At 47.5% G+C, this 25454-nt stretch overlaps 1 protein-coding gene across 1 annotated transcript in view; it reads right to left on the bottom strand.

The window, feature by feature from the left end:
* plxnd1 (plexin D1) overlaps positions 1-25454 on the bottom strand; it is a 185107-nt gene that overhangs the window by 34704 nt on the left and 124949 nt on the right. Inside the window, exons 20-27 of the mRNA XM_038812197.1 lie at positions 23495-23609; positions 22789-22896; positions 20366-20478; positions 18775-18897; positions 16484-16614; positions 14094-14292; positions 11211-11357; positions 806-962 (exon numbers count right to left, since the gene is read on the bottom strand). Of these exons, the coding sequence (XP_038668125.1) occupies positions 806-962; positions 11211-11357; positions 14094-14292; positions 16484-16614; positions 18775-18897; positions 20366-20478; positions 22789-22896; positions 23495-23609 (1093 nt within the window). The remainder of the gene's footprint in view (positions 1-805; positions 963-11210; positions 11358-14093; positions 14293-16483; positions 16615-18774; positions 18898-20365; positions 20479-22788; positions 22897-23494; positions 23610-25454) is intronic.

Raw genomic sequence — 25454 nt, forward strand, 5'->3', positions numbered from 1 at the left:
CACACAGTGCACTGGGCCCAGTGTCTGGGATTCACACAGTGCACTGGGCCCAGTGTCTGGGATTCTCACAGTGCACTGGGCCCAGTGCCTGGGATTCACAGTGTGCTGGGCCCATTGCCTTTTGATTTACACAGTGCACTGGGCCCATTGCCTTTTGATTTACACAGTGCTCTAGGCCCAGTGTCTGGGATTCACACAGTGCACTGGGCCCAGTGTATGGGATTCACACAGTGCACTGGACCCAGTGTATGGGATTCACACAGTGCACTGGGCCCAGTGTATGGGATTCACACAGTGCACTGGACCCAGTGTCTGGGATTCACACAGTGCACTGGGCCCAGTGTATGGGATTCACACAGTGCACTGGGCCCAGTGTATGGGATTCACACAGTGCACTGGGCCCAGTGTATGGGATTTACACAGTGCACTGGGCCCAGTGTCTGAGATTTACACAGTGCACTGGACCCAGTGTCTGAGATTTACACAGTGCACTGGACCCAGTGTCTGGGATTCACACAGTGCACTGGGTCCAGTGTCTGGGATTTACTCAGTGCACTGGGTCCAGTGTCTGGGATTTACACAGTGCACTGGACCCAGTGTCGGAGATTTACAGAGTGCACTGGACCCAGTGTCTGGGATTTACACAGAGCGCTGGATGCAGTGTGTGGGATTAACACAGTCTGTTGTGCTTAAATAGTTGAATTTGCAGAAAACGGAAATGATCTTGTCACTCATGTGAAATGGACATTTTCATGTTTTTCCACCTCACTGTATTTGACCAAATTAGAAACACAATAACGCTTACCCAGGTCCACATCTTCCACCCTCGGCCACTGGGAGAAAGGCACATTTTTGTAAAACCCTTCCAGAATCTTCTCCTTGACTTGGCTAATGGAGTCACTGTCCATGACGCGGACTGTAATAGAGTCCATACCACAGCCTTGGAATGACACATTTAAGTTCTGTTGGAGTGGAGGGACAGAGAGATCAGCAACAGTTTATATCACGGCCTTTCAGCGAGGGACTGTGGGGAGCCCTTAGGCCTGTCCCCCCAGATATCAAAATGACCTTTGGTCACTTCAGCCCCCTGACCCTGCTTCGCCATTCAGCAAAATCATGGCTGATCTGTGACCTCACCCCACCTTTGACCCATCTCTATTCCTATCTTTGTGATAGATAAAAATCTATCTCAGATTTCAAATTAACTGATCTAGTGCCAACTGTCATTGGCAGAAGACAGATCCAAACTCTGACTCTTTGTATGTCAAATTGATGATTAATTTCACTCCTCTGAGGTCAGGCTGTAAGTTTGAAGATTCTGCCCTGTCTGTGTTCTGTCTGATGGTTCCCACAAGTTGGAAATAATCACACTTTCAGACCCAAATACAGGAGCTTTCCCCAAATGTACTTTTCCAAATCTCACCTTGTGTGTGGAACGTCGGAACATAGAAATTAGGAGCAGAAATAGACAATTCAGCCCTTTGAGCCTGTTTCTCCATTCAATCAGATCATGGCTGAACACTTTCTGGTCTCAAATCCACCTATTTCCCATATCACTGAAACCTACTTTTTATCAGAAATATATCTATCTCCTTCTTGAAACCAGTTAATGAACCCGATTTCACCGCACTATGGGGCAGTGAGTTCCACAAATTGACTGCCCTCTTGAGAGTAGATCCTCCAAATCTCAGTTCTAAATCTACCATCTCTCAACCTATGTCCGTGATCTCTCATACCAGATTGCCCCTCAAGGGGGAACATTTGGTCCATGTTTAATTTATCAATTATTTTAAGTATTTTATATACTTTTAGCTATGAGGAAAGGTTGGAGAAACTCGGTTTGTTCTCACTGGAATGTCGGAGGTTGAGGGGCGACCTGATAGAAGTCTACAAGATTATTAGCGGCATAGGCAGAGTAGGTAGTCAGAATCTTTTCCCCAGGATGTAAGAATCAATTACTAGGGGACATGGTGCGAGGGGCAAGGTTTAAAGGAGATGTGCGAGGCAAGTGTTTTACACAGAGGGCGGTGGGAGCCTGGAACTCACTGCCAGGGGAGGTAGTAGAAGCAGATACGATCATGACCTTTAAGGGGCTTCTTGACAAATACATGAATAGGATGGGAATAGAGGCATATGGTTCCCGGAAAGGAAGGAGGTTTTAGTTCAAATGAGTAGCATGATTGGTACAGGCTTGGAGGGCAAAAAGGCCTGTTCCTGTTGATGAGACCATCAATTCACGAGACACGTGCTTTAAGTTATGAACAGTGGTTTTAATCTACTTACAACAGAGCCAGCCTGTAACACGATGAACCCTGGATGAACTGGTCGGCTGGCTCTGGGCATCGATCTTTATATAGCAGTCCAGGGGGAGGAGCTGTGGGCGGAGCCATGGGTGGAGCCCTGTACAAACTCCTATGCATTCCCAGTGCTACTCCCCCTAGTGGTCGGGCAACGCAACTGCGCTTACAATAATATGGTATATATATTACAGTGTGAATTACATTCACCACACCTGTGCTGTACTTTTCTTTGTTATTTTCTCTATCAGATCCTGTCTCGTCCTTCTAAAGTCCAGTGAGTATGAGCCCAAACTGTTTAATCTCTCCTCATATGTCAACCTCTTCATCCCTGGAATCAATCTGGTGAACTTCCTCTGAACTGCCTCGAATGCCACCACGTCCTTTCTCAAATAAGGAGACCAAAACTGGACACAATATTCCAGATGTGGTCTCACCAACACCCTGTACAGTTGCCCTATACTCTATACAAGTGTGGCGGAAGAACACATTGTTACTGTGGTGTACTGAGTGATATGGTTCTTTGTATATATACATTGGAATAGAACCACAGAATTCTTAGTGCAGAAGGACGCCATTCAGCCCATCGAGTCTGCACCGACACTCTGAAAGAATACCATACCTAGGCCCACTCACATGCCTACCCCATCACCTCACCTAACCTTTGGACACTAAGGGGCAATTTAGCACGATCAATCCACCTAACCTCCACATCTTGGACTCTGTGAGGAAACCAGAGGTTTCCCAGAGTACCCAGAAGAACCCACGCAGACAAGGGGAGAACGTGCACACTCCACACATTCACCCAAGGCCGGAATCGAACCCTATGCCACCGTGCCTCATTTTCCTGGAGAAAATAAGAAGCTTCTTTACATCAACATAACTTATCAATCATTTTCTCTTCCTTCAGCCTAAAGAAAATTTCCAATCAACTTTTAAAACTCTATTATAGCTTGTTTTCATTTATCAAGAAACATTATTCAACATATCGCTCAGGCAGTCGGATGTTCTGTCTCCATCTGGTGGATCTGGTATTCATGACTCTCAGTGATGAGCTTACACATTGTGTGATGCTGTGAATTTTGCTCCTCAAGATGTCGATGTCACACAGCTTGCAAGTGAAACAGTTCGTACTGTCTCACCAGCTAATGATGCTGACGGTGTTGTTGATGCTGTCTCACTAATGATGTTGACGGTGTTGTTGATCTGCCACACTAGTTAATGATGTTGAAGGTGTTGTTGATGCTGCCCCACTAATGATATTGATGGTGTTGACGCTGCCTCACTAGCTAATGATGTTGACGGCCTTGTTGACGCTGCCTCACTAGCTAATGATGTTGACGTTGTTGTTGATGCTGCCTCACTAGCTAATGATGTTGACGGCCTTGTTGACGCTGCCTCACTAACTAATGATGTTGACGGTGTTGTTGATGCTGTCTCACTAACTAATGATGCTGACGGTGTTGTTGACGCTGCCTCACTAGCTAATGATGTTGACGGTGTTGTTGATGCTGTCTCACTAGCTAATGATGTTGACGGCCTTGTTGACGCTGCCTCACTAACTAATGATGCTGACGGTGTTGTTGACGCTGCCTCACTAGCTAATGATGCTGACGATGTTGTTCATGGTGCCTCACTAGCTAATGATGTTGACGGCCTTGTTGACGCTGCCTCACTAACTAATGATGCTGACGGAATTGTTGATGCTGCCTCACTAACTAATGATGTTGACAGTGTTGTTGACGCTGCCTCACTAGCTAATGATGCTGATGGCCTTGTTGACGCTGCCTCACTAACTAATGATGCTGACGGAATTGTTGACGCTGCCTCACTAACTAATGATGCTGACGGCCTTGTTGACGCTGCCTCACTAACTAATGATGCTGACGGTGTTGTTGGTGCTGTCTCACTAGCTAATGATGCTGACGGTGTTGTTGACGCTGCCTCACTAACTAATGATGCTGACGATGTTGTTGATGCTGTCTCACTAGCTAATGATGCTGACGGTGTTGTTGACGCTGCCTCACTAACTAATGATGCTGACGGAATTGTTGACGCTGCCTCACTAACTAATGATGCTGACGGCCTTGTTGACGCTGCCTCACTAACTAATGATGCTGACGGTGTTGTTGATGCTGCCCCACTAGCTAATGATGTTGACGGCCTTGTTGACGCTGCCTCACTAACTAATGATGTTAACGTTGTTGTTGATGCTGCCTCACTAGCTAATGATGCTGACGGTGTTGTTGATGCTGCCCCACTAGCTAATGACGCTGACGATGTTGTTGATGCTGTCTCACTAACTAATGACGTTGATGGTGTTGTTGATGCTGCCTCACTAACTAATGATGCTGACGGTCTTGTTGACGTTGACTCACTAACTAATTATGTTGACGGTGTTGTTGATGCTGTCTCACTAATGATGTTGACGGTGTTGACGCTGCCTCACTAGTTAATGATGTTGACGGTGTTGTTGACGCTGCCTCACTAGCTAATGATGCTGACGATGTTGTTGATGCTGTCTCACTAATGATGTTGACGGTGTTGTTGATGCTGTCTCACTAGCTAATGATGCTGACGATGTTGTTGATGCTGCCTCACTAGCTAATGATGCTGTCGATGTTGTTGATGCTGCCTCACTAGCTAATGATGCTGACGGTGTTGTTGATGCTGTCTCACTAACTAATGATGTTGACGGCCTTGTTGACGCTGCCTCACTAGCTAATGATGTTGACGGTGTTGTTGGTGCTGCCCCACTAGCTAATGATGTTGACGGTGTTGATGCTGCCTCACTAACTAATGATGCTGACGGTGTTGTTGACGCTGCCTCACTAACTAATGATGCTGACGGTCTTGTTGACGCTGACTCACTAACTAATGACGTTGATGGTGTTGTTGATGCTGCCTCACTAACTAATGATGCTGACGGTCTTGTTGACGTTGACTCACTAACTAATTATGTTGACGGTGTTGTTGATGCTGTCTCACTAACTAATGATGTTGACGGTGTTGTTCATGCTGACTCACTAACTAATGATGCTGACGTTGTTGTTGATGCTGCCGCACTAACTAATGATGTTGACGTTGTTGTTGATGCTGCCCCACTAGCTAATGATGCTGACGGCCTTGTTGACGCTGCCTCACTAACTAATGATGTTGACGGTGTTGTTGATGCTGTCTCACTAATGATGCTGACGTTGTTGTTGATGCTGCCTCACTAACTAATGATGTTGACGGAGTTGTTGATGCTGTCTCACTAATTAATTATATTAACGTTGTTGTTGATGCTGCCTCACTAACTAATGATGTTGACGGATTTGTTGATGCTGTCTCACTAACTAATGATGTTGACGATGTTGTTCATGGTGCCTCACTAGCTAATGATGTTGACGATGTTGTTGATGCTGTCTCACTAACTAATGATGTTGACGATGTTGTTCATGGTGCCTCACTAACTGATGATGCTGACGGTGTTGATGCTGCCTCACTAACTAATGATGCTGACGGTGTTGTTGATGCTGTCTCACTAGCTAATGATGCTGACGGTGTTGTTGATGCTGCCTCACTAACTAATGATGTTGACGGTGTTGTTGATGCTGCCTCACTAGTTAATGATGTTGACAGTGTTGTTGATGCTGCCTCACTAGTTAATGATGCTGACGGTGTTGTTGATGCTGCCTCACTATTAATGATGCTGACGGTGTTGTTGATGCTGCCTCACTAGTTAATGATGCTGACGGTATTGTTGATGCTGTCTCACTAGCTAATGATGCTGACGATGTTGTTGATGCTGCCTCACTAGCTAATGATGCTGACGATGTTGTTGATGCTGCCTCACTAACTAATGATGCTGACGATGTTGTTGATGCTGCCTCACTAGCTAATGATGCTGACGGTGTTGTTGATGCTGCCTCACTAACTAATGATGTTGACCGTGTTGTTGATGCTGCCGCACTAACTAATGATGCTGACGGTGTTGTTGATGCTGTCTCACTAGCTAATGATGCTGACGATGTTGTTGATGCTGCCTCACTAACTAATGATGTTGACGGTGTTGTTGATGCTGCCTCACTAGTTAATGATGTTGACAGTGTTGTTGATGCTGCCTCACTAGTTAATGATGTTGACGGTTTTATTGATGCTGTCTCACCAGCTAATGATGTTGATGGTGTTGTTGATGCTGTCTCACTGGCAAATGATATATCTGGTGGGTGGTGTTCTAACGTGTAATGGTGGTACGTCATCGACATGGGTACCACCATTATTCGTGAGAACACCACTCACCAGGGACACGGCACATACTCGTGCAATTCGGCCAATGTTGTCTACCTCATACGCTGCAGGAAAGGATGTCCCGAAGCGTGGTACATTGGCGAGACCATGCAGACGCTGCGGCAATGGGTGAACGGACATCGCGCGACAATCACCAGGCAGGAATGTTCCCTTCCAGTCGGGGAACACTTCAGCAGTCAAGGGCATTCAGCCTCTGATCTCCGGGTAAGCGTTCTCCAAGGTGGCCTTCAGAATGTGCGACAACGCAGAATTGTTGAGCAGAAACCTACAGCCAAGTTCCGCACACACGAGTACGGCCTTAACCGGGACCTTGGATTCATGTTGCATTACATTCACCCCCCACCATCTGGCCTGGGCTTGCGACATCCTACCAACTGTCCTGGCTTGACACAGTTCACACCCCGTTAGCCTGTGATTAACCCTCCAGTTGCTCTGTCTGGACTAACTAATGATGTTGACGGTGTTGTCTCACTAGCTGATGATGTACTTGTTCATGGGTGGCATGGCGGCACAGTGCTGAGCAACATTGCCTCACATCACCATGGACCCAGGTTTGATTCTGCCCTTGGGTGACTGGCTGTATGGAGTCTGCAAGTTCTCCCCGTGTCTGTGTGGGTTTCCTCCAGGTGCTCTGGTTTCCTCACACAGTCCAAAGATGTGCAGGTGAGATGGATTGGCCATGATAAATGGCCTTTTAGTGACCGAAAAGTTAGGTACGGTTACGGGGATAGGGTGGGAGGGTGACTTTAACTCAAGTCCGCTGAATCGCACCCTTCATTTTATATTTCTGTTATAAATTCCACTGACCTCAGACTTGCGGTGGAGTTATGTTGGGGGAAGTCACGCCAGAAGTTGGGTACTGCACATTTTTTCCTTTTCGCTCAGTGTCAGGGGTATTTTCATCTACAAACCCACATATTTAATGGGATAAGGCACCTACACAAGTGAAATTCCCAGAAAACCCTGGGGAAAAAAGCCTGAAAGCAGAGGTTTGTCTATTGGCTCGGAAACCATTCGGTGGACGAAATGGTGGAAGCAACCTCTGCAAGACCGGCTAATTCACTGACGGTCAAGATGCTTACGAGCACATTAGTGTCAGACTTTGACAAACACTGGCGGGCTGTGTTGGGGGACCTTTGCAAATCAATGGACGAGGCCTTGGCTCCCATCCATTTGGCATTGAAGAGGACCAGCAAAACAGTAAAGGTGCATGGAGGTGGTCCTTGGATGTGGAGAAGTCTCTGATGGCCGATGCGAATAAAGCATGATTTGGAGAATTATTCCAGGAGGCAAAACATCCAAATTGTGGGGCTGTCAGAGGAGATGGAAGGCCCGACACCCACACTGTACTTTGCGGAGGTGTTTAGGAAGATGGTGGAGGAGGGTGAACTCACGTCCCCTCCCGAACTGGACCAAGCCTACTGGACACTTCGACAGCAGCCTCATCCTGACTAACCACCTCAAGCAGTAATCGTGAAGATTCACAGCTTCAAAGGAAAAAAAGCAGAGTCCTGAGATGGGAGAGGGAGCGCCGCAACTACAAATGGGAAGGCCACACTATTGGGTATTACCAGGATGTGGAAGAAATGCTGGTGACGAAGAGGGTCGCGTATAACAAAGCCAAGGCCGCCCTCTGCAAAATCGAAGTCCGGTTTGTGGTGTTGTACCTGGCGCGACTGAGAGTGAGTTTTGGGGGAAAATTATTCTTTTAATGTGCTGGGGGAGACGGATTCCTTGTTAAGAATCATGGGCTCAGTGAAGGCTGATTGAGGTTTTTGAATATTGGGAATGGGCATATTGATATGTGGAATTGTTGGGAATCCTCGTTGTGTTTGCGTTTTTCTGTTCTGGTTGGGGTTGAATGGCTGGTTTAGCTCACTGGGCTAAATCGTTGGCTTTTAAAGCAGACCAAGCAGGCCAGCAGCACGGTTCGATTCCCGTACCAGCCTCCCCGGACAGGCGCCGGAATGTGGCGACTAGGGGCTTTTCACAGTAACTTCATTGAAGCCTACTCGTGACAATAAGCGATTTTCATTTGATTTTTTTCATTTTACAAGTTGGGCTTAGGTTTGGGGTTTAGTTTTATGTGGGTTTTTGTTGTGAAAATATATAGCTCCCTGTTGGAGTATAATGTTTTGAGGGCTTTTTATACGTCGTGAATTTTTGTCTGTGAGCATTTTTCTTCACTCTGGGTGAGAGCCATCCTGCTCGCTGAAGAGTTAGCTAACAGGAGCGGCACTGAGGGGCTGACTTCAGAGCATTATAGTAGTTCTGTTTTAGATAATGAGCATAGTGTTTTTGTTCTGTTTGTGGTTTGTGTTATTAGAAGTAGATTTAAGTGGGACTGGTTTTTGACAAGGCTAAAGAGCTAGCTTTTAAAGCAGACCAAGGCAGGCCAACAGCATGGTTCAAATCCTGTACCAGCCTCCCCGAACAGGCGCTGGAATGTGGCGACTAGGGGCTTTTCACAGTAACTTCATTTGAAGCCTATTTGTGACAATAAGCAATTTTCATTTCATTTCATTTTCAAGTTGTTTATGTTCACCTTGCTGTTATCTGTATGCGCATTTGCGTGTGATAGTGTCTGAGAGCAAGGACAAGGGGTGAGGTTGGGGTAGTTTCCTGACGGTGACTGCAGATTTTTCTTTGTTTCATCTTTTTCGTGGGTTTGGTGGCCATCTTGAGTGGGCCTGGTTGCTGTACTTTTTATCTCTGATTCCATCAAGGGTGGCCAGGACGTTATTGTGTTTTCATGGGACAGAAGGGGGGGGGGGGGGGGGGGGGTGAGAGTTGGTCAGACTGCTCCCTTGTGCACCAGGATATACTCGGACATTGACTGTTTTGTGTGGGTAAGTCTCTCCTCCCTTTGGAAAAGGGGGCGGGTTACTCAGCGATTGTGATTTCGGACCATGTCCCACAATTTGTGGATTTGGCACGAGAATCAGGTCGTTCCCAGTGCCCACCCTGGAGATTGGATCGAGCATTACTAGCAGAGAAGAGATTTTGTGAATACATGTCCACCGCCATTAAATTGAATAAAAGTGAGTGTATTTCATGGTGGTTATCAGGGGGAGATCATTTCCTGCACAGCACAGATGGAAAGGACTGTGAGGGTGGAGTGGGAGAGGCTGGACTCCATCCTTGGGGTAGACCATCAGTATTCGCTTATCCCCATCCCGAGTAGGAAAAAGCTGCAGACACCATTGGAATTATTATCTATGAGAAGGTGACATTCGAGAGGGGCATTTTATGAAGATGGGGAGAAAGCTAGTCGTCTTTTAGCCCAGCAGCTTAAATGACAGGTGGCTTGCAAAGAGATCGTACAGATACAGGACTCCAGTGGCAGCCTGGCTTACGTCCCACCCTCGGCTTTTGAAACATCTCTATAGATTCGGCCATGACGGATTTGGATAGATTATCCATTTCCAGCTGTGGTGGGGGAAGAGGTGTGAAAAGTTGGAATTCACTGTGGGTCCACAGGAAATTATGAAATGCATTGGAAACAACCCAAGTCTATCCAATCTCTCTCTATAACTAAAATTCTCCAGCCCAGGCAGCATCCTGGTAAAACTTCTCTACAGTCTTTCAAATGCTTCACATCCATCCTATAATGTGGATTGCAGAACTGCACACAATACCCTAGCTGTGGCCTAACCACAGGTAAGGGTGAAATGGGAGAGTGAATTGGCTCCTATTCTGGAGGATGAGGAATGGAGCGAGGCCCTTCACAGGGTCAACTCCACGTCCTCACGTGCTCGGCTATGTCTGATCCAGTTTAAGGTGGTGCACAGGGCTCATCTGACTAAAGCAAGGATGAGCGCATTCTTTTCTGGGATGGAGGACAGGTGTGAGTGTTGTTCTCGGGGGCTGGCTAACCACACTCATATGTTCTGGTCTTGTCCCAAGTTAGTAAGTTTTCGGGTCTCTCTTCAACACCATGTCAGATCTACTCAATGTCAATTTGGAGCCACTTCCGTTGGTGGCCATTTTTGGGGTATCACTCTCCTGTGCTGCAGACCGGGGTGAATGTGGATGTCCTCGCCTTCACCTCATTGATAAAACAGAAAGGGGTTCTGATTGGATGGAGGTCTCCTACTCCACCCAGTACCTCAGCCTGGTTTGGTTGGGTGACCTCAAGTCATTCTTGTATTTGGAGAAGGCCAAGTACACCATTAGGGGGTCGGTAGAAGGGTTCTACCTATGATGGCAGTCATTAATTTTCTCTTTTAAAGAGCTAGTCACCCAAGGGGTTTAGTTTAGTTCTGAGGGGTTAAGTTAATTTGTGTTTTTGCTTGCTTTTTGATATTGTAACTTGGGTTAATTGTTTTTTATTATTTTGTTTATAATGAAAAGTTTTAATAAAAATATTTTCAAATTCCACTGACCACATTTATAATGGATACTATCTATGTAAACTAGTCACACTGTAATTACACTCGCCTGTCAATAGGGGCACATCAACCCTGACTCTCTGAACTTAGACCACAGTCTGGGACCGTGATGCTGGCCCCTGGTCAATCCCTAGCCCCAGGCCCTATTTTTGGACCTGTCCCCCAGGGTCATAGGTTACTATGAGCTACTGCAACTGTTTCTCTCCACTGTGCTCCTCCTGTTTCTTACCGTTGGTCTTGCCTCAATATTCTCCCGCAGGAGCCATTCTTCATTTAGCGTGTATCGGGCTTTTCCTGTAATGGCATCCACCAAACCTTTATTAATTTGTTGCTTCATGGCACAGAGTAACAAGAAGAAAGGTTCACCCACTGTCTCCTGTAACACAGCACACAGACAGTGAAAGAGCTGATCCAGAGTCATTAGAATGTTACATTCACATTAGAGTACAACATCATTGGTTACAGCATCACTGTGTACAGTCTCATTACAGTGTTATTGGGTACAACGTCACTGGGCACAGTGTCACCACAGATGTGTTATTGGGTACAGCATCTTGGGTTAGTGTGTCACCGTGTACAGTCTCACCACAGGTGTGTTATTGGGTACAGTATCACTGGCTGCAGTGTCACTGGATGCAGTGGGGTAGTGTGTCATCTCGTACAGTCTCATGACAGGTGTGTTATTGGGTACAGCACTGATACAGTCTCACAGCAGATGTGTTTTGGGCAAAACGTCACAAGGCACAGTATCACCGGGTGCAGTCTCACCACAGGTGTGTTATTGTGTACAGTATCACCGGGTACAGTGTCACTGGGTACAGTCTCACCACAGCTGTGTTATTGAGTACGGTGTCACCAGGTAGATCTTTATTGGGTAGAGCCTCACCGGGTACATCTCACCACTGGTGTGTTATTGTGTACAGTATCACCGGGTACAGTGTCACTGGGTACAGTCTCACCACAGCTGTGTTATTGAGTACGGTGTCACCAGGTAGATCTTTATTGGGTAGAGCCTCACCGGGTACATCTCACCACTGGTGTGTTATTGGGTACAGCGTCACTGGTTACAGAATCACAGGGTACAGTATCACCACAGTATGTCACCAGGCACAGTGTCACAGGATTCAGTCTGACCACAGGTCTGTTACTGGGCACAGCATCACAGGGTACAGGGTGATCAGGCACAGTTTCACCAGGTAGAGTCCCACCATAGATATGTTATTGGGTACAATGTCACAGGATACAGTGTCACAGGGTACAGCAGCACGGGATACAGCAGTACGGGGTACTGTGTTATGGGGCAGAAAGACACGGGGCACAGCATCACGGGGTACAGCGTCACGCGGCACAGCGTCACGGGGTACAGCGTCACGGGGTACAGCGTCACGGGGTACAGCGTCACGGGGTACAGCGTCACGGGGCACAGCGTCATGGAGTCCTCGAGTTTTACAGCACAAAAAGAGGCCCTTTGGCCCTTCGCGCCTGTGCCGACTATCAAGCACCTCTCTATAGGGCAGCACGGTAGCATTGTGGATAGCACAATCGCTTCACAGCTCCAGGGTCCCAGGTTCGATTCCGGCTTGGGTCACTATCTGTACGGAATTTGCACATCCTCCCCGTGTGAGCGTGGGTTTCCTCCGGCTGCTCCGGTTTCCTCCCACAGTCCAAAGATGTGCAGGTTAGGTGGATTGGCCATGCTAAATTGCCCTTAGTGTTGGGTGGGGTTACTGGGTTATGGGGATAGGGTGGAGGTGTTAACTTTGGGTAGGGTGCTCTTTCCAAGAGCCGGTGCAGACTCGATGGGCCGAATGGCCTCCTTCTGCACTGTAAATTCTATATAATCTATTCTATTCCCATTGTTGAGGGAAATTTACATTTGAGGTTATTAATTTATTCATTAAGAATTTCTCTATTTTATTATGTTGAATTATTAGCTTATGCCTGCAGTAGTGTGGACTGCTGAGTCATTCTATAATAGCTCACGGCAATCTAATTCTGCAATGACCTGTTAAGTACGGAGATAAGTACGGTTACTGGTGAGTCATTCTCTAACTGACCTAATGCCATCTGCAATGTTCCAATTAATTGAAAATGAAATGAAATGAAAATTGCTTATTGTCACGAGTCGGCTTCAATGAAGTTACTATGAAAAGCCCCTAGTCGCCACATTCCGGCGCCTGTCCGGGGAGGCTGGTACGGGAATCGAACCGTGCTGCTGGCCTGCTTTGTCTGCTTTAAAAGACAGCGATTTAGCCCAGTGAGCTAAACCAGCCCCTGGTTTAATTGCTGACAAACTGACCGTTAACTATCGAGACACCTGTAATTGTGGGCAAGGAGTTGCGAGCATTAGATAACGGATGGTCTCAGAGGAATGCGATTGAAAGCCAATTGTTGCTCGGGGGTGGGCCTAATTGGTTGTGTATGTAACCCCCCCCCCCCAAGCTAATGAGGAACTAACCAAGTGTACATGTCTCAAAGAGGCTAACTGCCATTGTACCATTGAGAAGGTGTCCACGAGCACTGCGGAGTGCCTGGCTTTCTCCCAAAAGCTTTTGTCAATAAATTGTCTTGACTCAACTCTTTGGTGTGAATAAGTTATTTTCCACTTCACCATTTTCCAGTAATTGGTCTTGTGTGCTAGGGCATTTCAAATGCTCATCTAAATGCTTCTTAAATGTTGTGAGGGTTCCAGCCTTTGCCACCTTTTCAGGCAGCAAGTTCCAGATTCCCACCACCCTCTGGGTGAAAAAGGTTTCCCCTCACATCTCCTCTAAACCTCCTGCCCATTACCTTAAATCTATACCCCTTGGTTATTGACCCTTCCACTAGGGGGAAAAGTGCTTTCCTGTCCACCCTATCCAAGTCCCTCATAATTTTATACACCTCAGTCAGGTCCCCTCTCAGTCTCCGCTGCTCTAGGGAAAACAACGCCAGCCTATCCAGTCTCTCTTGATAGGGTGACGGGGTACAGGGTGGCAGGGTACAGAGTAGTAGGGCACAGGATCATGGGGCACAGGGTCACGGGGCACAGGGTCACGGGGCAGGCGTGACAGTGAAACCAGTGCAGTTGATGAAAAGGACACACAACAATCAGGAGATGGTGCAACGGTACCTTGAGGAAGCTGTACATGCAGATGGACATCCAGTTGGTCAGCATCTTCTCCACTACTGACTCTGTTCTACGCAGCATCAGCTTGGGGTTCTTGGAAGCAGAGGCATCAATGAGATCCACCAGCAGATCCTTCATGATACTGGTGTAGTATTCCAATTTGCTGTGCAGTGCAATGGTCAGTAAGGATGCCAGATTACACCTGGGGGGAGGCAAGTAGAACCATTTGTATTCAGACTTTAATCCCATTTCCAGGAGCTGGCTGGCCCACTCCTCTCCCTTAACAATGAGCTGCTGAGCTGACGTTCCTCCTCGATACTGAATCACTGGATCTCAGCCACATTAACAGCTGGTATGGGGGTTGCAGGAGAATACAATTGACCTCATCACCCTCAGTTAGAGGGAGAAATCAGCTTGGGTTCTTGCACCTTATTGACAGTCGGTGGGGATAATTGTAAATTTGGTGATATTTAATCAGCTGCCTGTTAGCCACAGAGGGTTTTCGGCAGAAGGAAACTCTTCAGTGCATCGTGTCTCTTTGATAGTTCCTGAAATGACATCCAATATTATGTATTTTCTTTTATTCCCTTTTCTTCCCATGTACTGAATGATCTGTTGAGCTGCTTGCAGAAAAATACTTTTCACTGTACCTCGGTACACGTGACAATAAACAAATCCAATCCAATCCAATCCAATCCAATTAGCCCCTGCTTTGTGAAAGTTATGATTGAATTTACTTCCAGCATGGGGGAAATTTTCATGTTTTCTCTGGCCAATGATCTTAAATCTGTGTCCCCTGGTTACTGACTCTCCATCCGGTGAAAAGAGTTTGTCCTTATTCACTCGCCCAAACTTATCCGTGATTTTGAAGAGTTTAAAAAAAATTGAATTCCTTGTGTCCGTCTCAGAGAACAAGCCCATCTTCTGCAGTCCCTCAACATAACTGAAGCTCCTCAACCCTGTACCCATTCTCGGGGATCTGTTCTGCACTCTCTCTCTCTCTCTCCAAAGCCTCCACTTCACTCCTAAAGTGTCATCTCCAGAACAGGATCAATACGCCCATTAAGGTTGAACCAATGTTTCAGAAACAGACATTTCTCCTAATTCTCATTTCCATTGCTTTTGGAATTGATGCCACTCCCACACAACCAGTCTACCAGTGAAATGGCAGTGAACTCTCACAGGGAGCTAGGCAAATGCAATTCAGGAAGGTGTGTAATACCGGTGGACCAGAGCCAACAGGAGAACAGGAATAGAGGGGGGAAAATAGGCGAAAGACAACTATTCTCTCCTTCAACACTCTGGGATGTAGCTCATCTGGTCCAGGGATTTATCAACCTTCAGTTCAATTAACTTTACAAGTACAACCTCTTTACTAAAACGAATTTCTTTCAGTTCCTGATTTTCACAAGCTCCTTGGTTCCATGGTATATCTTGGAGATTTTCTGCATTTCCCTCCATGGAAACAGACACAAAGTAATTGTTTATTTTCTCCGTCACTTCCCTCTTCTCCATTAGAAATTCTGCTGTAAAGGACCCACATTTCTCCTCGCTAATCCTTTCCTGTTCACATACCTAAAGAAGCTTTTACAGTCCGCCTTGATGTTACTTGCTAGTTTGCATTCATATTCTATTTTCCCGTTATCAGTTTCTTGATCCTCCTTTGACAGATTCTAAATTGCTCCCAATCCTTGAGTTTATCCCTTTCTCTGCATGCATGCAAGTCATTTCCTTTGATCTAATGCAATCTTTAACTTCTTTCATTAGCCACTGTTGATTGCCCTTTCCTGTTGAGTGTTTGTGCTTTAGAGTAATATATATCTGTTGCACACCGTGTTGTATTTCTTTAAATACTAGCCGTTGCCTGTCGACCATCAAATCTATTCCTGTGTTTTCCCAATCCATGAGAGCCAACTTTCCCCTCAGAGCTTCATAATATCCTTTCTTCAGATTGAAGACTCGAGTATTAGAATTAACTATGTTCCATTCAAACTTTATGCAAAATTCAACATATTATGCTCACTATTTCCAACAGGCTCATTTACAGCAAGGTTATCAATTAGCCCTTTCACACTAAACGACAATAAATCCAAAATAACCCAATCCCATGTTGGTTCCTCAATGTAATGGTCCAGAAACCCAACTTGTATACACTCCAGGAATTCCACCTCCACAGCGTTTGATTTGGTGATACAGACACAGTCAGTGAATGTAGACAACAGAGAAGAGTGTGGAACCTGTCACCTGGACCTGCCCTGGCCTACACCATGACTCCAATCTTGCAAATACAATTGACTATTAACTGTCCTGTGAAATGAGTGAGGAAACTGATAATTAAACATCACCGGGTGTTAAATGGAGGCTTGAAGCGAGTGTCAACAGCAGATACTTGCCTGTCCCTTACTGCAAAGTCTTTCTGCTGTTCTAACGCATGGACAAAGGTGACAAGAAAGTGCTTATTGTTTAGTAGCAGTGAGAACAAGCTGATTCCCTCCTCCATGTTCTGCCGACAGTTTTCAGGAACCTAAAACAGAGAAAATAGGGAATAAGAGCCACAGACAACAGTCACACCAGAAAAAAGGAGGGCATTCAGAGGATGGAGCCAGTCTGGCAGTGGATCTCCCTCACCCTCCGGTATGGGTCAGTCTGACAGTGGATCTCCCCCACCCCCCAGTATGGGTCAGTCTGAGAATGGATCACCCCCTCCCCCCCCGGCATGGGTCAGTCTGACAGTGGATCTTCCACACACCCCGGTATGGGTCAGTCTGAGAGTGGATCTCCCTACCCCCGGTATGGGTGAGTGTGGCAATGGATCTCCCCCTCCTCCCGGTATGAGTGAGTCTGAGAATGGATCTCCCCCTCCTCCCAGTATGGGTCAGTCTGAGAATGGATCTCCCCCTCCTCCCGGTATGGGTCAGTCTGAGAGTGGATCTCCCCCTCCTCCTGGTATTGCTCAGTCTGACAGTGGATCCCCCCCTCCCCCCGCACCCCCCCCGGTATGGGTCAGTCTAACAATGGATCTTCCCCTCCTCCCGGTATGAGTGAGCCTGAGAGTGGATCTCCCCCTCCTCCCGGTATGGGTCAGTCTGGCAGTGGATCTCCCCCTCCTCACGGTTTGGGTCAGTCTGACAGTGGATCTCCCCCTCCTCCCGGTATGGGTCAGTCTGGCAGTGGATCCTCTCCCCCCCCCCCCCCCCCCCCGATATGGGTCAGTCTGAAAGTGGATCTCCCCCTCCCCCTGGTATGGGTCCATCTCAGAGTGGATCTCCCCCTCCCCCCGTATGGGTCAGTCTGAGAGTGGATCTCCCCCTCCTCCCGGTTTGGGTCAGTCTGGCAGTGGATCTCCCCCTCCTCCTGGTATTTCTCAGTCTGACAGTGGATCCCCCCTCCCCCTCCCCCCGCACCCCCCGGTATGGGTCAGTCTGAGAGTGGATCTCCCTACCCCCGGTATGGGTGAGTGTGGCAATGGATCTCCCCCTCCTCCCGGTATGAGTGAGTCTGAGAATGGATCTCCCCCTCCTCCCGGTATGGGTCAGTCTGAGAGTGGATCTCCCCCTCCTCCTGGTATTGCTCAGTCTGACAGTGGATCCCCCCCTCCCCCCGCACCCCCCCGGTATGGGTCAGTCTAACAATGGATCTTCCCCTCCTCCCGGTATGGGTGAGCCTGAGAGTGGATCTCCCCCTCCTCCCGGTATGGGTCAGTCTGGCAGTGGATCTCCCCCTCCTCACGGTTTGGGTCAGTCTGACAGTGGATCTCCCCCTCCTCCCGGTATGGGTCAGTCTGGCAGTGGATCCTCTCCCCCCCCCCCCCCCGATATGGGTCAGTCTGAAAGTGGATCTCCCCCTCCCCTGGTATGGGTCCATCTCAGAGTGGATCTCCCCCCCCCCCCGTATGGGTCAGTCTGAGAGTGGATCTCCCCCACCCCCCCCAGTATGGGTCAATCTGGCAGTGGATCTCCCCCTCCTCACGGTTTGGGTCAGTCTGAGAGTGGATCTCCCCCTCCCCAGATACTGAGTCAGTCCGCTAATGGATCCACGCACACCCGGCATTGGAATGGTCCAAGAGTGGATCCCCGTCTCCGTCAGAGCAGTTCAGCACAAGAGTGGATCACCATCCCCTTGGTTCCGTGGTATTTCTGGGAGATTTTATGCATTTTCCTTTGCAGAAACAGGCACAACATAATTGTTTATTTACTCCACCACTTCCCTACCAGTCAGTCAGTGTCCCACCCCCACTCTTCCAGTACTGCATCAGTCAGAGTCGAATCTACCTGTCCCACAGGATCACTCGAGTCATAAACACTCGATTCAGCGCCACAGAGAAGTCAGTCTCATTGGACTCAACGTCACTGGATTCAGTGTCACACCAGATTCACTGTCACTGGATTCAGTATCACAACATAGTCAGCATCACTGGATCCAGTGTCACATTGGATTCAGTGCCACTGGGTTCAGTGTCACACCATTGCCAGTGTCACTGGATTCAGTGTCACACCACATTCCATGCCACTGGATTCAGTGTTACATCAGATTCAGTCCCACACCATAGCCAGCTTCACTGGACTCAGTGTCACACTGGATTCAGTGTCCGATTGGATTCAACGATTCAGTGTTACATCAGTGTGTGTGTCACTGGATTCAGTATTGCATTGATGTTATGTGGCGTTCACCATTTGCTTCTCACCTTCCAATCAGACTGCAGTAATGGATGGCTCTCTGGAGGGTTCCTCAAGATGGTGGCTAAACTGGACTGGGAGTTCAGCTGATGGAAGCGTTCAGGGGTTTGGTTTTCACAATCAACGGAACACTGGAATACAGGATTAAACTGGATAATTATCTATCCCAGGTCAGTGATAGGACAGGCACTGGAAATGTATATCGATTAGAATGAATCACTTTTCTCCAGTACAGACCAAGCCTCTCACTGAGCTCGAAGGGCTAAATCATTATCGGCTTCTTTTCCACTTCTCAACTCTGTTTATACCTCATTCCACATTGGCTGTTACAGCCAAACAATCACGTCATAGCTTTCACACCAATCACAACCCAACAGATAGCCCAGGACAAATAAATCTCACCAATCACAGCCCCACAGAAATAAATCTCACCAATCGCAGCCCAGTAGAAATAAATCTCACCAATCGCAGCCCAGCAGAAATAAATCTCACCAATCACAGCCCAGTAGAAATAAATCTCACCAATCGCAGCCCAGCAGAAATAAATCCCACCAATCACAACCCAGCAGAAATAAATCTCACCAATCACAATCCAGCAGAAATAAATCTCACCAATCACAACCCAGCAGAAATAAATCTCACCAATCGCAGCCCAGCAGAAATAAATCTCACCAATCGCAGCCCGCAGAAATAAATCTCACCAATCACAACCCAGCAGCAATAAATCTCACCAATCACAATCCAGCAGAAATAAATCTCACCAATCACAACCCAGCAGAAATAAATCTCACCAATCACAACCCAGCAGAAATAAATCTCACCAATCACAATCCAGCATAAATAAATCTCACCAATCACAACCCAGCATAAATAAATCTCACCAATCACAATCCGGCAGAAATAAATCTCACCAATCACAATCCAGCATAAATAAATCTCACCAATCACAGCCCCGCAGAAATAAATCTCACCAATCAAAATCCAGCAGAAATAAATCTCACCAATCACAGCCCAGCAGAAATAAATCTCACCAATCACAGCCCAGCAGAAATAAATCTCACCAATCACAGCCCAGCAGAAATAAATCTCACCAATCACAATCCAGCAGACAGCCCAGCAGAAATAGGAGAGGGAACAGTGCAGGGAGGGAAAGGGACACGAGGGTGAGGGAGGGAGGGAGAGATGGAGAGTTGGAGGTCAGGAAGGATGGAGCCAGGGGGATGGGGTCAAAGAAGATGAGGTAGGTGGGAGGGGATCAGAGATGTTAAAGAGGGGGTGCGTAAGGAAGGAGACAATGTCAAAGAGTGAATGTGGAGGAAAGGGGTGGAGAAAAGGAAGACAGGAAGGAGGGAATTGAAAAATGAGGGATGGAGGGGAGTTTTTGGAGGAGGGAGGGAGAGAGAGGCAAGGGAAGAAGTGAGGGTGAGTTTGAAGGGAAGTAGGATGATGAGAGGAGGTGGTTTGGGGTGAAGACATAGCAGAGATAATATATGTAGGTGGATGGTGTGAATGGGAGAACATGGTGAAAGAGAGAATGAGGGAAGCAGAAAGAGGGGGTCATCCTGAAACCAGCGATCAGAATGTTAGGAATGGACTGACCTTGGGGAAGAAGGTGCGAATGACAAAGTATTTATATTCCAGGAAGGGAATCCCCTGACTGCGGTTTAACTCTTTGGTCAGGTCAGTCATATCCGTCTGGAGCTCAGCGAAACCTACAGCAGCAGAGAACAGTGGCAGGTTAGGATTCACCAAATAATAAGTTAGAGAAAGATTTCCTCGCTCACCTTTCACAACTCAGGCCATCGCTTTACAGACAATACATAGCTACATGGAAGATAGGAGCAGGAGGAGGCCTTTTGACCCTTCGAGCCTGCTCCGCCATTCATCACGATCATGGCTGATCATCCAACTCAATAGTCTAATCCTGCTTTCTCCCCTGCTTGATCACAATCTCCCCAAGTCCTATATCTAGCCGCCTCTTGAATATATTCAATGTTTTAGCATCAACTACTTCCTGTGGTAATGAATTCCACAGGCTCACTACTCTTTGTGTGAAGAAATGTCTCCTTATCTCTGTCCAAAATGGTTTACCCTGAATCCTCAGACTGTGACCCCTCGTTCTGGACACACCCATCATTGGTAACATCTTCCCTGCATCTACCTTGTCTAGTCCTGTTAGAATTTTATACGTCTCTGTGAGATCCTCTCTGATTCTTCTGAACTCCAGTGAGAACAATCCCAACCTAGTCAATCTCTCCTCATATGACAGTCCCGCCATCCCTGGAATCAGTCTGATAAACCTTTGCTGCATTCCCTCAAGAGCAAGAACATCCTTCCTCAGAGAAGGAGACCAAAACTGCACACAATGGGCGTGATTCTCCGCTGCCCACGACGGGTCGGCGAATAGTGGGAGGGCGTCCCCGACATTTTTCACGCCCTCCTGCGATTCTCTCCCCCCCCCCCCCCCCCCACCCCCCACGGCCGCCCCACGACACACATCGCTGCTCGCCGTTTTTTACAGCGAACAGTGATTCTCCCCAAGCCGATGGGCCGAGTTCCCAAGTGCCCACCGATCGCGGGCAATGCGTCCGTAACGGACGCGCTCTTTCTCCCTCCGCCGCCCCGCAGGATCAGTCATCGTGCGCGTCAGCCGGCGTGATGCTTGGCGCGCGGACTTAGCAACGGTCGCTAAGGCCGCGATGCCGTGCTTCACGGGGCCCCGCTGCTAGCCCCACCCAGGGGAGATAATCGGGTCCCGGGAGGGGGCGTGGAGGCTGCCGTGAAACATGGCCAGTTTCACGGCAGCCTTTATGATTCGCCGCATTTGCGGAGAATCACGCCCAATATTCTAGGTATGGCCTCACCAATGCCCTGTACATTTGCAGCAACACGTCCCTGCTCCTAAAATGCCATTGTTGTAATGTGGGAATATGTGACTGCCAATCAGCACGCACCTCATGATGATGATTACCTGTTTGTTGACGGAGGGATAAATATTGGCCGTGACACTGGGGAGAACCCCAGTGCTGTTCTTGAAAATAGTCCCAGAGAATTAATTAAATGTGCCTGTGATCAGAGGGGAAACACCACATTTGAAAGACAGCGGGCGCGATTCTCCGCCCCCCACGCCGGGTGGGAGAATAGCGGGAGGGCCTCCCGACATTTTTCACGCCCTCCCGCTATTCTAACAAGACAGCTCTCCCTCAGTGCTAGCCTGAATTGTCTACTTGGATAACAGGTTCAAGATTCTGAAGTGAGACTTTGAAATCGCAACCTTCTAACTCAGAGAATGACCATTAAGTCCCAACTGAAATCAAATGGATCTCTAGAATACACCACTAGAAACTACAGATATCTAAGGACTCACCAACAAAATCTAGGAGTATTTGAATTTATTTTACTTTCATTCATGGGATGTGGGCCTCACTGTCATTCATTTCTCATCTGGCGGTGGTGCCTTCTTGGACCACTGCAGTCAATGTGGTGTAGGTGCTGTTAGGGAGAGAGTTCCAGGATTTTGCCCCAGCAACAGTAAAGGGTCAGAGATATATTTCCAAGTCTGGGAGTTGGGACCCTCCAGGTGGTGGGGTTCCCAGATATCTGCTGCTCTTGTCCTTCTGTATGGTAGTGGTCATGGGTTTGGAAGGTGCTGCCTAAAGAGCTTTGGTGAGTTACTGCAGTGCATCTCGTCAGTTCAATGACCAGGAAGCCAGCGGTTGGCAGAATGTAGAATTTATTTAAGGTAACATAATAGTTGTCCACTGCAGCAACTATTTACACTTCACAGTCTGGTTGGAACAACCAACAGGCCGGTCCTTGCTTGGGTTGGCTTTCATGCTCTATCTTACAACCCTGGCTGCATGGGCCTCCCCCCAACTAGTGGGGAGGCTCATCCTCCATGAGCCCCATGGGGAGATCGATTACAGTTCCTGGGTGGGCCTCATGGGGTTATTACTGTCAGAGAGACAGTGGGAATGATTGAACATGTGGAAAAGGGAACATTGAAGCTAATGATCCTGTACCTTTACGGATTTCGTCCCTGATCTGAGCCTCCATCTCCTCCATCTGAAGCAGGGTCTTCTGCCGATATCTCTCTGCTCGTCGGCTCTTTGTACAGAAAACCACCAGGGCTGGAAAACACAAGAAATGGCGGACACAGAGTCTGCTGAATGTTGTAAACTGCACCCGCACAAAAAGGAGGCTCGACCAATTACAGAGCAAAGCTAACAGCATTGAACAACCCATCAGGCAGAATGGGAGCAATGTAGGGATAGCAGGAGGCCATGTGACCACTGAGTCTGTTACACAGAAACAGGAGACATTCACCGGAATTCTCTAGCTGTTGGGATTCACATTTCCCGCCAGCAGCACATCCCCACCCATGGGTTTCCCGGCAGCAAGGGGTGGCTTCAGTGCAAATTCCCATTGACAAGCAGCAGGAAGAGAGAATGCCGCTGCCAGCGTACAGTATGTCACCGAGAGACATGCGGCTGGAGGACCGGAGAATCCCGCCCCATATAAATGTGCCAGAGGGAAGCAGCCGAGGATCTGCCTCAGTTAGTCATTGCATCAGGTTTTACTGGAAGACCATCAATTTCTCCCTAATTCTTGCAAACATGTGGCTCAGTCGGAGCTCGAGTAGGTTTTGCATGAAGTGTCACATGGAAGATATTTGGCTGATGTGACATATTGCTCTGTGCCACACACAGAATGACGTGTATTTCTTACCAATGGCACAGGCCAAGAGCAGCACGACACACACCACGATCGACACCACAATGGAGATCTCGCTCTCTCCCAACTGCACCATCGCTATCGTCTCATTGTATTTACCCACACGTACCTGGAAGACAATCCAGACAGCTCAGTGAAATGTATCACACCATGGCTTAGTAACCCTGTTCACCCAGCAAACTCCATGTACAACATATGACAAGATGATTAACCACAATCCCAAATTTTATTTGGAGTGAGCTCCCTTGTAGTAAAATATCCCATGGCACTACACAGGAGCAGTATCAAACAGAATGACACCCTGAACCACATGAGGGGATATAGGGCAAAAGTATCCCAAGGCTCTGACAGAGAACAGTAGGGTTTAACACAGAGCACAGTGGGGTTTAACACAGAGCAGTGGGATTTAATACAGAGCACAGTAGGGCTTAACACAGAGCACAGTAGGGTTTAACACAGAGCAGTGGGATTTAATACAGAGCACAGTAGGGTTTAACACAGAGCCCAGTGGGGTTGAACACAGAGCACACTGGGATGTAACAAAGAGCGCAGTGGGGTTTAAACATAGAACACATTGGGATTTAACACTGTACACACTGGGCACATTGTTTAACACTGAGCACACTGGAATTTAACGCTGAGCACATTGGGATTTAACACTAAGCACATTGGGATTTAACACTGAGCACATTGGGATTTAACACCGAGCACACTAGGAATTAACACTGGGCACATTGGGATTTAACACCGAGCACACTAGGAATTAACACTGGGCACATTGGGATTTAACACCGAGCACACTAGGAATTAACACTGGGCACATTGGGATTTAACACTGAGCACACTGGAATTTAACACTGGGCACATTGGGATTTAACACAGAGCACACTGGGATTTAACACTGAACACACTGGGATTTAACACAGAGCACACTGGGATTTAACACTGAGCACATTGGGATTTAACACCGAGCACACTAGGAATTAACACTGGGCACATTGGGATTTAATACTGAGCACACTGGAATTTAACACTGGGCACATTGGGATTTAACACAGAGCACACTGGGATTTAACACTGAACACACTGGGATTTAACACAGAGCACACTGGGATTTAACACTGAGCACATTGGAATTTAACACTGAGCACATTGGGATTTACACTATACAGAGCACACTGGGATTTAACACTGAGCACATTGGGATTTAACACTGAGCACACTGGGATTTACACTACACAGAGCTCACTGGGATTTAACACTGGGCACATTGGGATTTAACACTGAACACACTGGGATTTAACACAGAGCACACTGGAATTTAACACTGGGCACATTGGGATTTAACACTGAACACACTGGGATTTAATACTGGGCACATTGGGATTTAACACTGAGCACACTGGGATTTAACACTGAGCACACTAGGATTCAACACTGAGCACATTGGGATTTAACACTGAGCACACTGGGATTTACACTACACAGAGCACACTGGGATTTACACTACACAGAGCTCACTGGGATTTAACACTGGGCACATTGGGATTTAACACAGAGCACATTGGGATTTAACACTGGGAACATTGGGATTTAACACTGGGAACATTGGGATTTAACGCAGGGCACACTGGGATTAAACACAGAGCACACTGGAATTTAACACTGAGCACACTGGGATTTAACACTGAGCACACTGGGATTTAACACAGAGCACAATGGGATTTAACACTGAGCACACTGGGATTTAACACTGGGAACATTGGGATTTAACACTGAGCACACTGGGACTTAACAGTGAGCACATTGGGATTTACACAGAGCACATTGGGATTTACACTATATAGAGCACACTGGGATTTAACACTGGGGACATTGGGATTTACACTATACAGAGCACACTGCGATTTACACAGAGCACATTGGGATTTACACTGAGCACACTGGGATTTAA

Source organism: Scyliorhinus canicula, chromosome 11 (genome assembly GCF_902713615.1).
Source record: "Scyliorhinus canicula chromosome 11, sScyCan1.1, whole genome shotgun sequence".
NCBI classification, from domain to species: Eukaryota; Metazoa; Chordata; class Chondrichthyes; order Carcharhiniformes; family Scyliorhinidae; genus Scyliorhinus; species Scyliorhinus canicula.